Below are 20752 nucleotides of genomic sequence, written 5' to 3'. Positions count from 1 at the left end.
GAGAGAGAGAGAGAGAGAGAGAGAGAAGGCCATGTGAGGTTTGGCGTGTGAATAATTATAATTTTGTCTTGGCATAAACTATTGTCCCAGTCGTTAGTCCAATTATAGCAATTTGGGGTGAGCTAGTAATTGTTTCAAATAATTCCAAATTAAGTGAACTTCCACGGGTCCAGGATGTCTACTTAAATCAGGTATAGCACGCCCAATATCTAATTATGAACCATTTGGCCGCACCTCAGTATTCCCCACAAATTAATGGCAAAAATACCCGCTGAGACTCAAGAATTTGCTTCCTTCTAAAATTTTAGGTTTAAAATTTCTCAGATGTTATTAACTTCTTTGAGACCCGTTTATGCAAAGCTTTGTTTTGATTTTAAATAGAGCCCCCCACTAGCAAATGATAGGATTGATCTCAACAAATTAGTCAATGTGTAGATACGCTGGCTCGAACAGTATGTTAAAAAAACAAAGACAGCCCATCACTTGTACGATTCATATAGGAGTTCTTCCATATGCAACACTTACATAGGGACACTTCTCTAGTTCTCTTTTCAAATCGGGCTCATTTCCCTATTAATATCAGCGCAACCCAAAAAACCGAGAAATTTTTGGGTACTGGGTGGGCGCCGTGTTCATGTGGTGCCCGAGCAGTCCATCCAAGCCATCTAAAGGTGTGTTGGATGGCCCAAATTGAAACCATTTTCCTCCTCTCACCTTACCACTCTCTCTCATCTTTCTCTCTCCAAATTCGAGTCATCCAAAATCAAAATGCACAGCCCGGATGCGCCGAATGGATATTACGTGGTATCCACCCGGCACTAACAAATTTCTCCAAAAAAAACTAAATGGAGTAATACATTTAGGCCATGTTTCCCTAAGATTCTTATTTTTTAAATAATTATTTTTATTTTACGTGACAGTTCATTCTCTTACAGTACTTATTTTTATAAGTGCTACACACACAATGGTTGTGTAAAACACAACACAACAAATCTCTAGTCATTCATTGCTATAATAAATAACCAGGATTCACTCAAATTCTTCCCTGGAAGAGTTTTTTTTTAAAATCTAGACCGTCGCGCACAACCAACACAACAGTTGTGAGCGTAGCATTTTTTATTTACAAAAAAAAAAAAAAACCCCAAAAAACAGAGTACATTTCATTGCGATAATTGCAAACAACATTAATAATTTGTGCCTCCATTAACGAAAACTATAAGGAAGCAAAAGTTGAGTGTTAGTATTATTATTGCTACGCATTCGAAGAGGTGAGTGCGCGCAATACATCCTAGGTTTTTACTTTATTGGCCATTTGGTAATTGAGTTCACCATCGTATACGTACTAGAATACTAATTATCCACGCCATCCTAAGAATACTTACAGTTTTTTTACACGCACGAAATTCGGCCGCAAAATAGTCGTATGAGCAATTTTGCTAGGAACATGCGTACGTTCACAAACACATACATACGCATTCAACGTGAGAGGTAGATCCCGCACATTGTGCACCGTGTAGTTTTAAAATTTTTGTTGATATGGGTCCGTAACATATGGGTATGCGACCCATCTATTGTAAGTGCTTTGCGTTGCACTATGTGACCCGATTATCTGCACACATGCTTGTACGTATGTTCTTTATATACATTGATTAACATTTTTTAAATATCTCAGCGTCTTGTTATATAATTTCGGTGTCCTAGAAAAAGGAAGAGCAATGACGTTAGGATATAGATGTGTTCGGAATCCTCCGATTGAAAGCTTCTTGTGCTGGTTTAATGTCCCCTTCTGTTATTATTATTTTTTTTAGCTTCATACGGCCCATTCCACAAAATGAGGCTAGGCCCACCTATATTAGAAGACCCGCACCCAAGACCCTAATGCTACGCTGGCAAATCAAAGAACTAAAGCTAATATGGGAGGAAACAGAACACTATCCTAATAGGTCACTCCACACCTCGGAATGCATCGTTCTTACAAGGAGAAACGCGTTTTCACATCTCAAAATGGCTAAGGGCCGGGAAGAAAGGTTCCCATCCTCGAGGCTATACTTCTTTTTTTTTTTTTTTTGGTACTTCGGAATATCCTTGAGGCTATACTCCCGAAAGTCCTCAAAGATAAAAACATTTTGGCTCTATCTCCAAGTACGGGATATGGTCTACAGCGTTCATAACCACTCCTCTTACGACAAATTTGGTTATACTGCTTTGTATAAAATAGTTTCATGGTTGAAGTACTTTCAAAATGCATGACAAATATTAGGTGATGAAAACAGATGATTCCAAGACACACAGAGTGATTCTAAAAATGGATAAGAGAGATCATAGATACCAAACTTTTCCCGTACAAGATAAAGACGTGCATGGCACTCACAATATGAACCACTGATTGAACGAAATCAGTGGGTTTCCTCTAATCCCCATCACTTTCTCCACATTTTACTCAACACATCTTAGAACTCACCCCTAAAACATATTCATTCACCCTTGTCCTCAACCCCTTTCCTCCCAACCATCTTTGCCAAAAGGCTTTTTACCATGTCTGCAACCATCTCATTACCATAACCTCCCTTTTAACCTCCTATATAGCTCTTTAAAACCATGTAAATTTACCGATAATCATTTCGCTTGTTCCTTTTTCGGGTCATCCTCATTCCTTTTCTTTTCTTTTCTATTCTTTTTGTTTAATTGTCTCGTTCAGATTTCCGTGGTTTAGGTTTAGGTCAATGAGAGATGGATTCAGGGGAGGTGCGCCGAGTTTTCCAAATGTTTGACCAAAATGGGGACGGAAAGATAACCAGGAAGGAGCTTAGCGATTCGTTAGAGAACTTGGGTATAAACATACCGGACAAAGAGCTCATGCAAATGATCGAAAGGATCGATGTAAACGGAGACGGGTATGTGGATATTGAGGAGTTTGGCGAATTGTACAAGACGATAATGGACGAAAGGGATGAGGAGGAAGACATGAGGGAGGCGTTCAACGTGTTTGATCAAAACGGAGATGGGTTCATCACGGTGGAAGAGTTGAGATCGGTGTTGCAATCGCTAGGGTTGAAGCAAGGAAGAACCACAGAAGACTGCAAGAGGATGATAAAGAAGGTGGATGTGGATGGGGATGGAATGGTCAATTACAAGGAGTTCAGGCAGATGATGAAGGGTGGTGGGTTTGCCTCCCTAAGTTCAAATTGATAGAACAAAAATCTAGTAAACTTAATTGGAGAGAGTGTCTCTTGTTACCATGTAAGTATGTTTCCAATGGGTTCAACCCCATAATTGTGGATTTTCATTTCATCCAACCTTTTATGTGGTTTTAAGCTTTTCATGATTTCATTTGTGTAATTCTCTCTCTCTCTCTCTCTCTCTCTCTCTCTCTCTCTCTCTCTCTCTCTCTCTCTGAGTTTCTGTGGGGTATCGTTTTTCGTGCTTTCATGAACAAAAACAATTCACTCGTATCATGGTCATTTTTGTATGAAAGCAGTTTTGGGAAAGTGGGTGATTGCAGAAAAATCTCCTACAGACAGTTTCCAGAAATGGAAGCGGGGGCTGCTGTGAGAAAATCACAGCAGCATGCAGTAACGCCTTGATCTCACCGTCCAATAGTGTTTTGGACGGTCTGAATTTTAAAAGGCGTTCTTTTAATCCGGACCATTGATTGTCGAGACGGACAGTGAGATCGGCACAGCTGCACGCTGCTGTGATTGCTCACAGCAGCCCCCAGCTTCCTCCAAAAACAATGTGCTATCTTTCATGTGTTTCCAGAAAATAAGAATTTAAAACATAAAATGAAAACGTTACCGAACAAGCAAGAAGGATACAGAAATTCCGTACCTTGTGAGGATCATAACTTCATCTGCTTAAATCAGACGAAAACCTTCACTATGTATCGGCAACTTTCAAACTGCAAACCAGCAATGTCAACTTCACAAAATCAAATTATTATACGCTATTTACTTCACAAAATAATTAACAGACTGAACAACCATATCAAGGCATTGTTGTTCATCTCTTCCTCTACAGACCTATTCCCAGATCCTGCCCATGGATAATCAATATGCTACACAGATCAACCTCATAGGTTCTCATCAAAATATATTCAATCCAACCTTGCATAAACTGAACCGATTAATCGAGGCTTAGAATATAGTAAAGCTCACATTAGATTAACAAAAAGAAGTGAAAAAACTAATAAACCGACAAGAAAATTCCTACACAATGTACCGACGCTAATCTGATACATCTACATCTTCATCTTCAAGCTCTCTGATTCGCTGGACCATATCTTGAACGCTTCTTGATAAGTGATCGGAGTGTTCATCAACAAATTTCAACACCATTTGCAACTGCTCCTGGTAAGCTGCACACCGGCGTTTACATCGTTGTCTCTCATTGTAAAGTTCAAGGGTCAGCTCTCGAATTCTTTGATCCTTCTCATCCTGAAAGAAGCACAGAAACCATCTAGAGAGGAAGAAAACATAGGTAATGCTCCAAAAAATAGAAAAATAAAAGAACCATTTTCCAACCAAAGGTGAGGGTGGTTTGCAATTATAAGCCCTCTACTGGTGCCTAACAAAGGTTTTGATAGCCAACTTCCAATGCAACAAAGAAGAGAATATGGTTCCAAATCTAGCTGCGAATCATATTCCCATGTTGCTTTTTTTTTTTTTAAAAAAAAAAAACCCCTTTATTAGGCACTTCAAGAGATAGATTTTGCTTTTCACAATACCTCAATGTATTTCATCTGTTTTCCGCTACCAAAACCTAAGAATTTTTTCTGCAGAAAGGATGTACATGGAATCAATTTGGCTCACTACAACTAAACACGAGGTTGAAACCATAGATGGGTCGTGTGACTCATGTTACAACAGTCTTCATTGAGCCAAAAGACTAAAGTTTAGACTAGTGGTCGTAACCTGAAGAAAAATACATGTTGGAAACAGATAATTACAAGCCTTCAGTCGTTCATCAGTGGGACTTGAAAGCAATTTCTAAAACCTTAAATGGATAGTGCATTGCTCAAGTCAACACAACTTGTAACACTTATTCTACAATCTAAAGCTCTCTCTAACTGGCTCGGCCAAAAAGGTCTCAGCTGCCAGGCAGAGGCTGGATTTAAGCTTCAGTACGGAGTTCAACATAAGCGTCAACTTATGTTGATTAGAGGAAACCATTGTTTTCAGGTAATAATTGAAGCTCATCCCGACGCATAAAACCCCAAAACTCCCCCTGCCCTGTACCTCAACTTCACAAGTAGATATGATGCAAAAGAAGTGCAATGAAGGAACCTCAAGCACGTCATTATGACCAGCTAAAAGATTATGAAACAAAATATACAACATAAACTAGAGAACAGAAGATACCTCACTGATCATATTTTTTCCGGATCCTCGCCATGGAACTTTACTAGGACACATTAAACTGTGATTGTGATCCCTTACATATTTGGTAACAACCCACTTCAAACTATCCCTAAGAGCTACCCTAAGCATTGCAGGACAGCCTTCTCTGGTGATAGGTGGTGGAGGAAGAACCCTATCTTTCCGATGAACATATTTCTTTTCACGAAAGCCCTCTTTTGAACACACAAAATCTTGACCAATAACCGTATTATTGATTCGAGAACGCCGATTATGATGAATTCGTACGGTAAAGCCTGTACGCCTGCCATAAGCAACGTAAAACTCTCTGGCTTCTTCTCTTGAATTGAACTCCATACCAATCTGAGGTTCTTGGCCATTATCACTGGAGGTAAAATTTTCAATTGGTTGTTCTAATATCTTTTCATCTTCATTGACACACAGATTCATATTTTTGCATATTTCTTCATCAGTGAATTCGTTCTGACAGTAGCTTTCAATTGACAAGCACCTCTCATCTTCATCTGAATCAAAAGCTTGATTAGATGCACTCTCCATAAAGACCCCTAATCTAGAGAAACCAGTTATCCATCTTCTGAGAGCTGCAAGTAGGAAGCGAATTCAGAAAAGAAACCACCGTTTTCATTTCTTTAATTAAACCTATAATTTACAAATAAGAACGCAAGGAAACAAAATATATACAGCATATAGTAATCACTTGTTCAAACAAAGGAACTAGAATCCTACAAAGACAAATGCACAAGAGGCAAAGAAACTAAAACATAATCAGAATCGTTTCGTTCCCTCTAAATGATTAGTGAACACAAAAGAAATTGGTTTGATGCCTCTTGTAAACCCCCTTCTCATTTGAGTTGGCTCGACTGGACCCCTCGCATAAATGTTTAAAACAGGCTCTTCTCCTTCCTGACTTACTGAACCAAATAGGTGAGTTGGAAGCTTAGTCTAGTCGAGTTCAGACGGGTTTATTAGAGACAAGCACTCTACTGCTCAGATAATGAAGTTGGCATGTGAAGAAAACTGAGTCCAAACGGTCACTATATCTAGAATCAAAAGCTAATTTGGAAAGCAGCTTGTGAAAGTCTTGAGTACAGTTTAACTAAGTTGATCACCCAAACTAGAGAGCCTAAATGCCACCAAAAGCGTTGATCACCCAAACTAGAGAGCCTAAATGCCACCAAAAGCATAGTTTCTAGTTCAAGTATCACCTAATCAGCTCCCACTTGAATAGGGTAGAATTTGTTCGCCTAGAAAAAAAAGTAAACAAAAGCCACTCCCTTCGGTTATGTTGAGCCTGAGCTAAAATTAACAAATATTTTTCATCATTTAATTAAAAGAAGAACTTTATTGGCGAAATTGAATATAAGATCACGAAAGCAGAGGATTTAATCAACGGTTGAATTCAAAATGAAATACACAACGGAGAGAGAATTAAACTGATCAACAACGTACCAGTATAAACCCTAGCGCATCAAGAGCTTCTCATCAAAGTGAAGACTGGAGAGAAAATGGAATCTCCCTCGATTGCTGAAGATTTCGCGCGACAGTAATTGAGAGAGAGAGAGAGAGAGAGGGTCTATGAGGCCTCAAGGATCGCAGTCACAGAATGGTGGGATCTAGGTCAAGGATCCGACCGGTTTTTGAGGGTTGACGAGAGTAATAATCAGGTGAATCGTGGACCCCTGATTGTAACCCTCGGATTGGTGGACGAGATTTTGTACTTTTCGGCTTGGATAGACCACAACCATGCACATGACCGAGCAGCTTGCTAGCTCGGCTAAACTTATTAACACCCTTGGCTCAGCTCGTTTATTAGCTCGAGCTCAAGTTTTCGATTTGTTTAGGTTCTATTTGTTAAAATTGCCAGTTTTTAAACAAAAAACATGTTTAATGACCATAATAATTTTTGTTTATTTGGGCTACTGAAAGTGTTTCAAAACAAAAGAGAACACAATTTTTGTGTTTTTGAAATTTCTGTAAACTAGTGGAATTGATTTTGTATTTTTATAAACAAAAAAAGTAACACAAATATGTTTATAATGTCTGTTTCAAAAAATATCAGAAACAAAAACAAAAAATTGAAAATAAAAACCTTTCCAAACAAAGCCTTAGTAATCGAACAGAAGCTCAGTTCGTTAAGAGAAACTCGGCTCAATTAAAGAGGCTTATTTAATAAGTTGCAAAGCTCAGCTCGTTAAGGCTCGAGCCAAGCTCGAACTCAAGTTTTTGCTCGTTTACTATTGACTCGTTTTATAAAGGAGCAGAGCTCGGGCTCTACAAGCCTTGGCTCCGCTTGACTCGTTTACGAAACAGTTCATTGTGGCAGTTACTAGGTACTGCTATGTTCAAAATTATTTCTTTGAATAAATACAAATGAAAACATACACTAGTTTAGCGTCAAAAAATAAGCGTATGCATTCTACGGAGTACTTATTTATTGCTTATTGATTGTTTCGAGTTCTGTTTCTTATGTTTTTCCAATTTTGTTCTCATCGGACAAGTTGAAAAGGTATTTTTTGAGCAAAATATGAACGGGGCTGTTTCGAAGACACTTAAAAAAATCCTCCAAATATTAATCTCATAGTTCCTGATAAAATTTTGATGATCCGAGCCGCTCAATGTGTTTAGAACATGATTTTAAGAGTGCCCACGAGAAACTGACAAAAAAACTAATCGGAAAGGACTTGATTTGAGCAGTTTTTTATTGAACTATTCAATAAAGTTCAATAAAAAACTGTTCGAACAAAACCCTTCCCGGTTATTTCTTTTGCTGATTTCTAGCAGACACCCTTAAAATCACATTCTGGTTACATTGAGCACCTCAGATCATCAAAATTCTATCGGGAACTTGGGGGGGATTTTTTTAAAGGTTTTTTTAAGTGTTCCCGAAACCGCCCCGAAATATGAAATTAAAAAGTTTACGACCAAATCCAAAAAATAAGAAAAAAGCATTACAATCCAAATGCTTCTTATTCTCATATTTTTTACTTTATTCGATTCGGAGGATTTCATTCAAAGAGTTACAGTAATCACGTGAGATTCGCAATAACTAAATCAAGTTCATTAGCATCATATATACAGAAAAGAAAAAACAACGAAAGCTTCCATAGACGAGAGAGAACTAATACTCCATTCTTGCACTTCGACCCTTTAACCTGTCAACAGAGAGTGAACAAAATGGTCAATTAGGCTAGCCCCAATCGGTTAACCGCATTTGTCTTCATAACGATAGAAAACCATAGGATTTTCAAATAGCTCCAATAACTAACTCAAAACACATTCAAAATTAAACCAGATGTGAAGACACTCATAAAGAGATCAATTCAGAGTGCCCGAAAAAGTTCAGCTTGGTCATGATCTTATCTGTCCCAAGACAATTCAGGCAAAACGGCAACCAAAGATACGCTGTTCAATAGAATGGACACTGCTTTTACGGCCGGCATGCAGCAGCGCATCCTTTCCCCATCATCTCTCGCACAAGGATCCAAACGAGCAGGCATACATTGTTCCTTTTCAGCCAAAAAGCACATCCTTAGGCCAACAAGGGTTAGCAGTCTGGAATGCAACATCGCCACCGACTGGGACTAGAAAGGCCATCTCGCATTTTCGGCCAAATCATAATCTGTCAAAATCACCGGCTATAGACAAAATTGGACGACTTGCAGCTGATATTGTTAAAAAAACAGGAAACCTCTAAAAACCAGCTATAGGGTGTATATCCAAAAACAACACAGTGGTGCATGCAGAATTCAAAGCTGGTAACATATACGGAGTACTCGTAAGGTTGCATGCACCGTTAGAAGATTGCATTACCACTCATGTACCTTCTTTCTGCAGCACTTAAGCATTGTTGGATTGCACATTCTGCATCACACACACACACACAGAGAGAGAGAGAGAGAGAGAGTACTTCAAGAAGACACACAAGCTACACTCTGATATCATTCTTAAACATGAGGGTACAGATGTCTAAATTATGAGAGCAACCCCCCACAAGAGCCCAAAGACTAGTTAAAACAAAGTAATGCATGCCATTCTCATCTGTGTTTGAGTTTGCACTCGCACATCATAGCAGATTTTCATCAAACACAGAACCTCGTGCGTTACGGAAATGCAAGGGGATCAGGAAAACCTAAATTGAAACGGGATATCGTAGTACATGATAACAGGGATTTGGAAATTTAAGTAAATACGAAGTCCTAATGCATGGTGGAATGCCCAAAATGAATCATTAACCGACATCTCACCCAGATTTTTCAAGAGCATATATAATTATTCCATTAATATCTCTTTAGACACCTTTAGATCGACCAAATCAACGAGCCAAATTTCTCTGTGATGTCAACTTAACACTAGCAAAAAGGACTAGCTGAGATATGAATATTTGTACTAGTAGTATGTTTGGAAAATGGTCAAATGATTCTCAAATGGGTTTCGCTCGCATCAGCTCTAAAGCCAAATGAACTGGACAGTCCACTACCGAAACAGGTGATAAGGACTAAAATCCCCATACAAATTAACCACTTCCAAAAAATGATAATCCTATTTCCTGTAAATTCAATCTATTCTTCATCCAATTTGTCGTGAATGCACATCTCATGTCCAGAAACAAACTCAAATGTGTGAAGATTCGAAGAAGCTAAGCCTGAGAAGTATGGTATCAACAAATTATGAAATAAGGCAATCTCCAATGTTACCACTGGAACATTTTGCAATGGAAAGGTGGCCGGCCAACTCCTATTTGCGCTTCAATCCCTTATTAGTCCTAAGTTGACCTAAGAGATGGTAAAAGCACTATGGACGAATCTATTAATCAAACCGAATAGAAGCAGGTAAATGACAAAACAATTCATGGGGGAAAATTCAAGTGGGATTTTTATTCCACCAACTCCAACCATTAGTTTGGGCTCATAGATCCGATGCAAGACAGCTTTAAGAACCTTGAAATGTAGCTAAACCTTGTTATCATTGGCACAGAGTGGTTGCTCCCAGACTTGAACTCATTTCTCAAACTTAGTAGCCCAAGCTTTAACGACTGTCCCATTCTACGAACACTCAGCTGGCAGAAAGGTAAGAAATTAAACGTTGAATGCTAAGAACATTCTAGTCCTATTTATGGCCATGTTGCCGAGCAAATAAATAATGACCACATCAAATAATGCCTCATAAAAGACCCATTGTACGAAAGACAAATAAATAAAATGACCACATCAAATAATGCCTCATAAAAGACCCATTGTACGAAAGACAAATAAATAAAATAACCACTGTACGAAAGAGATATCTATCAACACTAAAACAGACAAAAATTAGATTAGCTGATGACCTACACAGGGTCGAGGCAAAATAGTACTCCGGATCTACATTAGCCGAATGTAAATCAAACTTAGGAAGTAAGCTTTAAACAAGAAAAAAACAAGTTGGGGACCAAGTATAACGGCCAAACTGTATACAAGAATGTTTGTTATATTGCTTAAAGTCCACCTTTATTTGGTAGGGCTTTAAAACAAACAGACAAGAACATAGATCTAAAGAGGGAGACAAATAGGTGAAAGAGACGTGTTTTTGCAATTAAGGTGGGGAAAAGACATAGGGATTACCAGGTGCCTGTAAAGTGTGAACTAAAATCTCATCCAACTAAGTGTGCGAGATCTGAACTCGGTGTGCACAACACCTCTCAACACCCCCAACCTAACAGAGGCACACGCGCGCACGCGCACACACACAAATATGATCCTATATACATTGCATGATTATGGTTAATCATGAGAAGAAAATAGATTCACAAAATAGATATATGTTCATGAACGACGTTATACCCAACAAAACTAAAAACTTTTATATACTTATTGTTCAAATGTTGAGTCCATCTTATTTGACTCATATCAATATTAAACTATGTTTATTTTACCAAAGTGGTAGGAGTAATACTTAGATATTCATGAGTACAAGTTATGTTAGCCTTGAACATCTTTTTACGTACAAACATGTATTGTGACAACTACCAACCATACCACGCCTTATGTATGGCGACAATTCCAAAGCTAAAATGAGGGGAAAAAAGTTCGGAATTTGGTTTGATCCTATTAAATAGAAAAGTTTGCGTGGGTACACGTAATTATCGTACTAAAAACCGTAATAAAGTATAAAGTTGTATTCTTACTATTTGACAAAAAAACGTACGCCAAGTTTGTCCGATACGACAGTTTCAGGAACCACATGAATCGTGCATCGAACAGTCAACTGTAGATTCATTACCAATTCTATCACAAAATATTTTTACCTACTAATTCGTATTGATATCAAATGGATCATCAACCAAATAATGGACTGAATTCTGAATCGAACGAAATAGACACTATGATTACTGATTGAAATCCCACGCCATCAATTTTATTATTAGCGGCAAAAGGTCTACAAGGAACATAAAAGATAAACTCAGCTAATTACGAAACATATACTTCAAATGATTGACAACCAAAATTCACAACCGTGAAGACCACATCCTATGCAAGAAACAAGTAAATATAAGTAATGGTTTAAAAATTCTATTGCGAGCACGAATATTTTCAAAATAACTATTTTTCTTCATCGCATAAGGTATTACCTTCCACTAGTGATCAGAGCAACAGAAAAACTAACAGCAAGACATAGGGAAAAAGTATAATCACCTCCTCAGGTAATGGAAATTGGTAAGTAAGCACAGCCGTAGAACGACAAAGCATGCCTTGACAGCATATCATATGACAACGATAGAGAGCACGCTTGTAGACAATCACATCTTGTTCATGAATGCTTACTAGCGTGCTCTCTCTCGTCGTCAACCAATCATGCCTCAAGGCTTATGAAAGACCTGCAATGAAAAGAAAAGACCAGGATTAATAGAGAATCTATAGACAAAAGTTGCCCACAAATTCACCACATTTTCGCCGTTCAAAAAAAATTCACTACATTATCGCCTGAGAGGGCTAAAAAAGAACTTGAAGACCGCAAAACTTAATGTTTACCATGACACTATGGAAATAACTTTCTTACTACCTTGGGTTGTTGCTTGGAGGAAGGGCAATCATCCCTTGACCTCGTACCTACATATAAGTATTTATCCAACATGGCTAACTCCATTTGGATTTGGAATCACTTTGGGTGCAATCATCTCAGGGTCGGGCCTGCTTTCCTTTCCCAGCAAGTTGAATACTTTCCTTTCCCAGCAATTGAATAGGGACTAGAAGGATATGCGTTCCCCATCCATTTCAAGCATATAGTACAAATACAAAGAGAATTGCATATGGAAAAGTCAATGTGAAACTTAATTGGTCACTACAACTCAAGATTTCTCAACTACTGTTGCATGATGAGATAGCACCCAAGATCTGAAATGAAGTAAAAATCAGACACAAATAAGCATGTGATTACTTTCTCGACAGTGACCACTGTTGTGTAGACTAGCCGAAAACATATAAAACACCTAAAGGCCCTAAATGGCTTAGGCCCCGTTTACACCGACAAAAAATACTAAAAACTTAACGCATTTTACCATCTCGCTTTAACTAACAAAAAAATTTCAACATATCATCTCGTTTCCACTAACAAAAAAAATGTCAACAAAAGTTGTTTTTGTTACAGTAACTCTACTCACAAACCATCAACAACTTATTCACTAGCGAAAATAACTTGGTATTTCTCAACAATTTATTCACTATCGGAAACACCTAACAATTTTTCAACCATAAATAAAAATCTACAAATTTTTCACTACCAAAAATACCCCCTTAAATGTTATTAAAGACAAACTACAGTCCACTCACTACATGGGTGTTTTGGCTTAATAATTAAGTCAGATTATTTTGTCTTTATTCAATTTTTTTAGGCATTTAATAGTTTTGCATCATTTTTTTGTGAATTATTGAATCGTATAGATGGGAGGAATCTAAAAAGTAGGAGTAAATAATTAAGAACCAAAATAAAAAATTTTAATAAAGACAAAAATAATAAAAAAAAAAGTCTTTCTATTTTGATTTTTTTTCTTTCCGTCTTTAGTGGTCTTTAGTGAACTTTCCAAAGATTTTTCCCGTACTTTTTTACGTTTTAGATTTATTTCGCCGAGACAAAAGCAATAATCTAAATTAAAAAAATCGATGCAAAACTAGCAAATGTGAAAAAATTGAATCAAGACAAAAAAAAAAAATAACCTGGCTCAAATATTAAAGCCAATATAACAAAAACATCTCCCCACAGTACACCAAAAAAAAAAAAACAAGGAGGTGGCCTAGTGGTTGACCCCTCATACACAAACTCATAAGATAATCAATTTATTTTTTTCCCGGTAGAGGGCGACCAGGCATATCAGCCTTCTCCGTGAGCATCACCATAGGGGCAACTCATAGGATCATCTTCAGGCCTGACTAGAGTATTTTTTCCAAAGTTTCAGAAAAATTTATAACAAAGGCCAAATAATTTATGTCCAAAGTTCACAGTAAACACATAACCTAAATCACTATTCCATCAACTCCTCACAACAACAAGACACACACCAGTGTAGTACCAGTACCCTTTATGACAGAAGGAAATGAGAAGAAGCAATCCAACCAAAAAGGGGGAATAAAGGAAGAGAGAGAGAGAGAGAGAGAGAGAGAGAGAGAGAGAGCGCACCGAAAAGAGGAGGCTACAATGAAATATTAGTCAACTACCCCAAAACGGTTCATACATTCAAGCCCTCCACAACATTCTCAAAACCCTAGTTTCAAAAGAGAAGCATCAAGTAATTGAAGGAGATATAGAGTCAGTCAAATATTCAAGCCCTCCACTAGAACACTCTTCGGGTTATTAGACAAACCCATAAACGAGAAAACAACCAGCACATAAATCCAAACAAATAAATTACTAACAGATTCATTATATGCATGGATATATATGAACACTGAACTGACCTTCCAGATCTACAAAAAGAAAGGGGGGGGGGGGGGGGGGGGGGGGGGGGGGGGGGGGTTGGAACGATGGAACAGAAAGGGAAAACGGTGTAGTTGAGGGAGAGAAAGGACGAGACTGTCCCTGGTTTTGGTGCCGGAGAGTTGTAGAGAGAGAGAGTGGAGGAGAACTCCAGATCCGAGTGAGAGAACCGACTAAAATTATGCTGCTCTTTGCCATACAGCAGGAGAGGCCAGACCGGGTCACGAAGATGGGGTAAGATATTTTTGCTTTGGCAAATGGAGAAAGAGAGAAGGCATGACTTTCTTGTCCACCTTTTTCCATTGGGGAAGGCATGGCTTTATCAATTCCAAGAGAGAGGAAATGTGGAGAGAGAAAGAGGGACGGGCTCCTTTTCTTGTAGGGCCCAATTACCAAATCCACCTCTTTCTTGGGACAAATTATCAGGTGTTCCTGGAATGATTTGTGCCTTGTTCCGATGGGTTTTGGCTTTTCTCGTAATGTATCATTCATGAAAATCGGCTTACAAGAAAAGGTGTTCAAGAATTTATATGCGCATGGCCAAACTTTTTTTTTTTTATTCCTCGACATGGCCAAACTCATACTTAACTGATGCGGGACATTGAGATCGTGACAACTAACTGTAGTGTGTCGTGGTGAGGCCCTTATAGATATACTACTATATCGTATATCAATCCGAACTGTTTAAACACTGTGGACCTTACAAAACTAGCATCATACCGGAGACAGCGAAAAAATCAAATGAAACTATCGAAAAATGTTTGATTTCTACGACGAACCGAGAGTCCCTGTGCTATGATGGCTCACACCCGGAATAAAAAACTTTTCCCGTTGTGCTGTACATATATATGGGTATATATCCTTAAGAAAATTTCACAACAATAAAGAAAACAAACAAAAAAAGAAGAAGATAGATTTCAAACAAAAAAAAAGAAGATGTATTTATTTCTCAGGTTCTTGTTTGAACACAGAGTAGTTTCTTTTCCAAGTAAAATTGTGTGTGTAGTTTACATTTTGTGAAAAAGTATTCCACCTATCTCAAATTACTGAACACCTATGAAAAACGTGTAATTTCGATATCAAAAAATAAAATACTTTAGAGCGTCATTTTTTAAATTTCTTTGCACCACATTAAAAAGCTCTTGAAATTCTTAAATTTATTTCAAAAAAAAAAAAAAAAAAACCTTGAAAAATGATGTCTGAAGCACTTTCACTTTGTTTAGTTCCCATCTCATCTCATTTTCTTCTCCACACGTTTCTTAATACATTTTTCTCTCTATATCTTTCCATTCATTATCACTCATTACATCAAAAATAACTTTCAAAAATAAAAACCAAATAATGTGTTTATTTTCCAAACAAAAAACTGCTCAATTTTTCATTAGAGAGGGACAATTCGGGACGAAATGAGTACTAAGGCTCTGTTCCAGAACGGATTTTAAGTCCTTATTTTTTAAGAAGGCAATTTCAAGCTCAAAAAATATAGGCTTATTGAAATCTAAAAATATGCAATATGAATCTTGTTTGATAGATCTCATTGAGATCTTTAATACGATGCAAAAAAAATTGAAAAATTATTTTTCATTTACATTATTTTTGAGTTTGAAAATGTGAAATAAGTACTTATTTTTTAAGAAGGTGTTCTGGAACGGGGCCTAAGGCCCGTTTCAGAACGAAGAAAAAATCCTTATTTTTTAATAAAGTAATTTCAAGCTCAAAAATTATGGGTTTATTGAAATCTAAAAATATGTAATATGAATCTTATTTGAAAGATCTCATCGAGATATTTTATATGATGAAAAAAATTTAAAAAAATTTTTCATTTATATTACTGTATTTTTGAGTTTGAAGATGTAAAATAAACTATTTGTATTTTGTAAGAATGTTTTCCAAACGGACCTAAGAGTATAAAAAATAGTGAATAAAAAAATGAAAATGAGATGTGATGTGATGTGATGATTACTAAAATTTTAAAAACTACTGTATTTGGGGCACCGTGGCGGTCATTGAAGAGGACCCAATAGTAGTAGTATTTCCTATACATGACACGTCGGGCCCATCACCTTTTATCATGACTCATGAGAGGCGTACTAGTATATAGTAGTAGTATTATATATACGGCTGAAATTCGTCCACGTACCAATGTGATGGTACTACTGGCATACATACATCAATCGAAGTTAGCGGGTGTTAGCATATTAGTCGACGGATCATTATAAATGTGATGGTACTAGTATTTTTTTTTCTATCATACGGTATATATTAGCGGGGAGTTCAAAAGCTACCTATAATCCTGAACCCTAAACTTGTCCCTCATAAAACTCGAATTCCGATCACTATTGAAAAAAAAAAATGAAACAAATAACTTGACAAGCTTGGATTTTTATGGTATTACTATGGTACTACTTGTACTTAACCTAAGCAGAAATTCCGATTTACCGAAAAAAGAAAAAGAAAAAAAAAAGTAATTTTGTACTTATCCAATTGTACCATTTGGCAGAAGAAAAAGTTTCGATTCACCGAATAAAGAAAAAAAAAAGTAATACTGTACTTATGACTTATCCAATTGTACCATGTGGCAGAAAAAAAAAAAGTTACTTTCCGTCAATAATAAAAGGGTCTGGCATGAAAAGTTAAACATTTAAAATGATGATTTTTTTTTTTGTTAAAATTACCAAAGATTTAAAAGTAAATTATTTCTTATACAATCGAACACCGAAAAATAAGTAAAATATTTTATCAAAAAATATTTTACGCCTAAACAAATAGAGCCTAAGTGTCCGATCTGCAAACTTAAGCCTTTCATAACAATTTTTTTTCAGAACTTAAAAGAACTAATAAATATCTATTGATTTGTGGATTTTTTTTATGGGTTTTTTTCAAAAAAAAAATGCATATTTTTAAATTTGGTTCAACATTTTAAAAGTTATTTTTGATGTAATGAGTGAAAAGAGATAAAGAAAAAAAAGTATAGAGAAATGTATGAAGAGAAAAATGAGATGAGATAAGAGTTGAACCAAATAAAGTGTATGTTTACAGGCCAGACATTCATTTATTCAGAGATGGGAAGAGTATTTGGCTGCTGATTGCTTCTTAATTTCTGTACTGTTTGTCGTTATCGTATTATGAGAAGTGATTATCTCTAATCCGTTATTTTATTCCGAAAGTACCCTGTACTTTGACATCCAAATTGAAGTACTATGTTCCATCATCATCACACAATTGTAGGACTATCTATTGAAAATTTTCCAAACCACCGTCCATTAATTACTAGTATTGATGTTTTGTTTTTTTATCAAATTTTTACGGATCATTGGTTAGTTTTGACCAAAAAAACATAAAAAATAAAAAAGAATTACTGATCAAAAGTTTTTTTTTTTTAATAAAGATAAAAATATGTCAAAAAGATTGTCTTGTTCAAACAAAAAAATTTGCATTTCAATCATAATTGTTTACTTTTCTGATGCATCTTGTCAAGACGAATTATCAATAATCCAAAAAAAATTGACGTGAAAATAACAAATGGGAAGCTTTTTAAATAAAGATAAAAATAAGTCAATTGGTCTATTTAGCCAAAACAGCCCTAGATTTCTTCATTTTTATAAACCAATATTCAATTTCTAGTATACTTATCGATGTTTGCGGGTCCTACAAAATTAACAATTAAAATTAGGGAAATGATAATGCCAAAACTGTTTTTGTTTGTGCCAAAATTCTAGTACACAAAAGGTTTGTACCTTGTGTAATGTATAAAACTTTTATGCATTAGAGCTTTGACACCAACAAAAACAGTTTTGGCATTATCACTAAAATTACTATAATAAACATATGGTGGAAGTTAAACGGATCGGGCGATCCAGAGAATATTTTCTAAATTATCAAAATTTGTACTTGAAATTAAAGAGGTTCTAAAGGGAATTATGAAAGTTTCTATCTTCATACTACTTGTAATTGGCAAGCAAATGTTGCTTTACTAGCCCATATGAGCTTTTCCACCTTAAAAATTAAGAACTAATAGATGGAAGATTCACGTGTCTAAATGGGTTAAATGCGTTAAAAACACATATTTTACATCCTTACCCTTGTCATTTTCTTGAATAACTGGGTTTCGAGCCAACTTGCTCGCGAATAATCTAACAACCTTGAAGTTAATAACTAGATATCCTTATCATGTGGCTCATATCTGATGTGTTCGTGTGAATTTATCATACCACCATTCGACATCGATCTACGTACCCAAGTTCACACCCAAATGACAAATTCCATACATCACTGATCATCCTTGAAGTGATTACTCCCACAACAATATACAAGTTTCATTTTCCCATTGAAATCCAATCCCAAAATGGATTTAACACTACAAACACAGAGACCCAAACTTGTTTAATTACTTAACAAAGTAAGGAAGGTTGATGACATAGAGCAAGAAATAGGCCCAAATGACACCAGAAATCCCACCAAAGAAGAACCCACCAGTGAACTTGGCCCACCCCTCAGCAGTCTGCAGCTGATCAGGCTCCTTCTTCCTCCCAGTCAGTGTTAGTGAAGGTGCAATCGATGGCTCCCCTTCCTTGAATGAAGCAATCCCATATATGGTTAAGCAGATGCTCAGGATCACAACAAGGCCTGCAGCTGCTAGAGACCCAGCTGCCCCTGCAACTTCTGTGTTCCTCAGTGGGCCGGTTTTGACGAATGGGCCCACGAGGAAGAACCCGTGGGCCAGGCCGACCTCGACCCCTCGGAGGAGTGGGCTCACGGCGGTCCGGTAGGCCGGGAGGTTGGAGAGATACCAAGCAATCAACGGGCTCGATGTGACCGGAGTCTCGAGGCTTCCGATGAATGGGTCACCATTGATGGGCTGGACAACTTGGTAGGTGGGCTGCACCAGTGGTGAAAAGGGGAAAAAGAATCCCATGCATGAGTTCAATTCAAGCACAGCAATGAACAAAACAATACTCCTAACAAAGACAAGTCCTGATGTTATCACTCCAAAGTTCAATTTTTAAGAACTCCAAATTTGGAACATGAGAATAATGTGTTTTGTTAACCAATTAGCTAGACTACAATTGAGAAGAAAAAAACCTTCCAATTATTCTGAGTATTGATGGTTTTGATTACGAGAATGTTTTGGGAGATAGATCCGAACACTGATGCATCCGTAGCCATCGGAGGAGTGTAGGTCTCAAAGTGTATTGTATGAAACCACTTGCATCGAACAGTTCCAAACACATTACGACATAATCTATCCTTTTAACACCGCTCTTTCATTCAAGGAAGCATTATTTCAAAAAACTATTTAAGCAACACAGGAATAGAAAGCACCCAAAGGTAGGAATACTCTCTGCTTGCTCACCTTATCTGCCTGGATTGCTTTGATGGTGAAGGAAGACTTCCTCCTGGAGGGGAAAACTTTCAATGGCGATCCAGAGATGCCCCTGGGGACTACTTGTCCCCTAGTTATGGATGCAGCAAAGCTGGTTCTGAGCTGCTGAGCACTGGCCATGGTGGAAGCGGTGGCTGCCATTTTGCCCTTTTCTTAGAAACACTCCTCAAAGAACTAGAATAAAATGTGGTACATAAGAAGTTTGGGGGTGGATAGAGAATGCAAGATTTTAGGGCTAGGAAAAGGAAGCATCTTTGCTCACAGGAAAACTTGTGGTTGTCAAGTCAGATGGGTTGAACTTGCACATTTTCCATTGGATGAGTGGTGTTTTGGACCTTATCCCCTTATCCACATAAGCTGGGTCTGGGTATTGGACTGTAGATAATGGTTTTCCATCAAGGTTATTTTCTGCTGTTGATCATAAGATCTTGTTGGCTCATTCATTTATCACCCTCTGATTTATTGAGTATTCCACTAACTCAAATAAGTATTTATTTGACTTATTTTTGAATTAAAGATGATGTATTATGAGAGAATAGCTGTCTCACAAAGCGAAAAATAAGTACTTAGAAAATAAAAACCTTAGTAGAACGGGACCTAATATACTTAACATGTTGTGATGGACTTAATGGGCACGGGTAGGACTAATAACGAGCCAAACTAGAGAAGCAAGTGATTGTTCAAGTTTGATTTGAAAACATAACGAGTTTCAAAAATATGCTTGAAACTTACGGAGCTTTAAAATTATGTTGGAGCAGATGGGGGTCTTATTTTATCACTTCAAAGTAAAAAGCCAATTAAAGGGTTAAGGGGCTGATATAGTGTTCTCTATTTCTGTCAAAAATAAAATCCTTATTTTAGGATCGCCAATAAGGCTGGATTTCCTCTTTAGTCTAAACCGACTAAACGGGTTAAAGTCTATAAAACATAGATTTTGAGAGAGGTAATTTTACTCACATACAGTACATTCTAAAAATTCATTTCGCGGGAAGAATTTGTCTAAGGTTAAGTTATAGACGAACTTTTTACGGGAAACCCAAAGTACCCTGGA

At 37.0% G+C, this 20752-nt stretch overlaps 5 protein-coding genes across 6 annotated transcripts in view; 1 reads left to right on the top strand and 4 right to left on the bottom strand.

Annotated features, from left to right (window-relative positions):
* The window catches only part of LOC131319661 (uncharacterized), a 53742-nt gene that overhangs the window by 23494 nt on the left and 9496 nt on the right, over positions 1 to 20752 (bottom strand). The window lies entirely within an intron of this gene.
* Positions 2049 to 3330, top strand: LOC131319615 (calmodulin-like protein 3). Its single transcript, XM_058349971.1, has one exon. It carries the CDS (start codon positions 2731 to 2733, stop codon positions 3187 to 3189), a length of 459 nt encoding a protein of 152 aa, XP_058205954.1. The 5' UTR covers positions 2049 to 2730; the 3' UTR covers positions 3190 to 3330.
* LOC131319569 (protein FAR1-RELATED SEQUENCE 5-like) lies at positions 4053 to 7019 on the bottom strand. 2 transcript variants are annotated; one of them, XM_058349893.1, is made up of 4 exons: positions 6825 to 7019; positions 5358 to 5956; positions 4724 to 4771; positions 4053 to 4433 (listed from the first exon to the last, which is right to left on the bottom strand). In XM_058349893.1, the coding sequence occupies exons 2-4, from the start codon at positions 5910 to 5912 to the stop codon at positions 4224 to 4226; spliced, it is 813 nt and encodes a 270-aa protein (XP_058205876.1). In that variant the 5' UTR covers positions 5913 to 5956; positions 6825 to 7019; the 3' UTR covers positions 4053 to 4223. The 2 variants fall into 2 exon arrangements, with proteins under 2 accessions (XP_058205876.1, XP_058205886.1); XM_058349903.1 differs by lacking the exon at positions 4724 to 4771 and having other exon boundaries at positions 6825 to 7009.
* Positions 8348 to 14325, bottom strand: LOC131319653 (uncharacterized). Its single transcript, XM_058350023.1, has 5 exons — positions 14022 to 14325; positions 12044 to 12225; positions 10331 to 10431; positions 9197 to 9236; positions 8348 to 8881 (listed from the first exon to the last, which is right to left on the bottom strand). The coding sequence occupies exons 2-5, from the start codon at positions 12113 to 12115 to the stop codon at positions 8732 to 8734; spliced, it is 363 nt and encodes a 120-aa protein (XP_058206006.1). The 5' UTR covers positions 12116 to 12225; positions 14022 to 14325; the 3' UTR covers positions 8348 to 8731.
* On the bottom strand, positions 18560 to 20061 carry LOC131319593 (photosystem I reaction center subunit XI, chloroplastic). Its single transcript, XM_058349938.1, has 2 exons — positions 19672 to 20061; positions 18560 to 19197 (listed from the first exon to the last, which is right to left on the bottom strand). The coding sequence occupies exons 1-2, from the start codon at positions 19840 to 19842 to the stop codon at positions 18706 to 18708; spliced, it is 663 nt and encodes a 220-aa protein (XP_058205921.1). The 5' UTR covers positions 19843 to 20061; the 3' UTR covers positions 18560 to 18705.

This window comes from Rhododendron vialii, chromosome 1a, assembly GCF_030253575.1.
Source record: "Rhododendron vialii isolate Sample 1 chromosome 1a, ASM3025357v1".
In the NCBI taxonomy this organism is placed as follows: Eukaryota; Viridiplantae; Streptophyta; class Magnoliopsida; order Ericales; family Ericaceae; genus Rhododendron; species Rhododendron vialii.
This window is presented reverse-complemented; position numbering and strand designations above follow the sequence as displayed.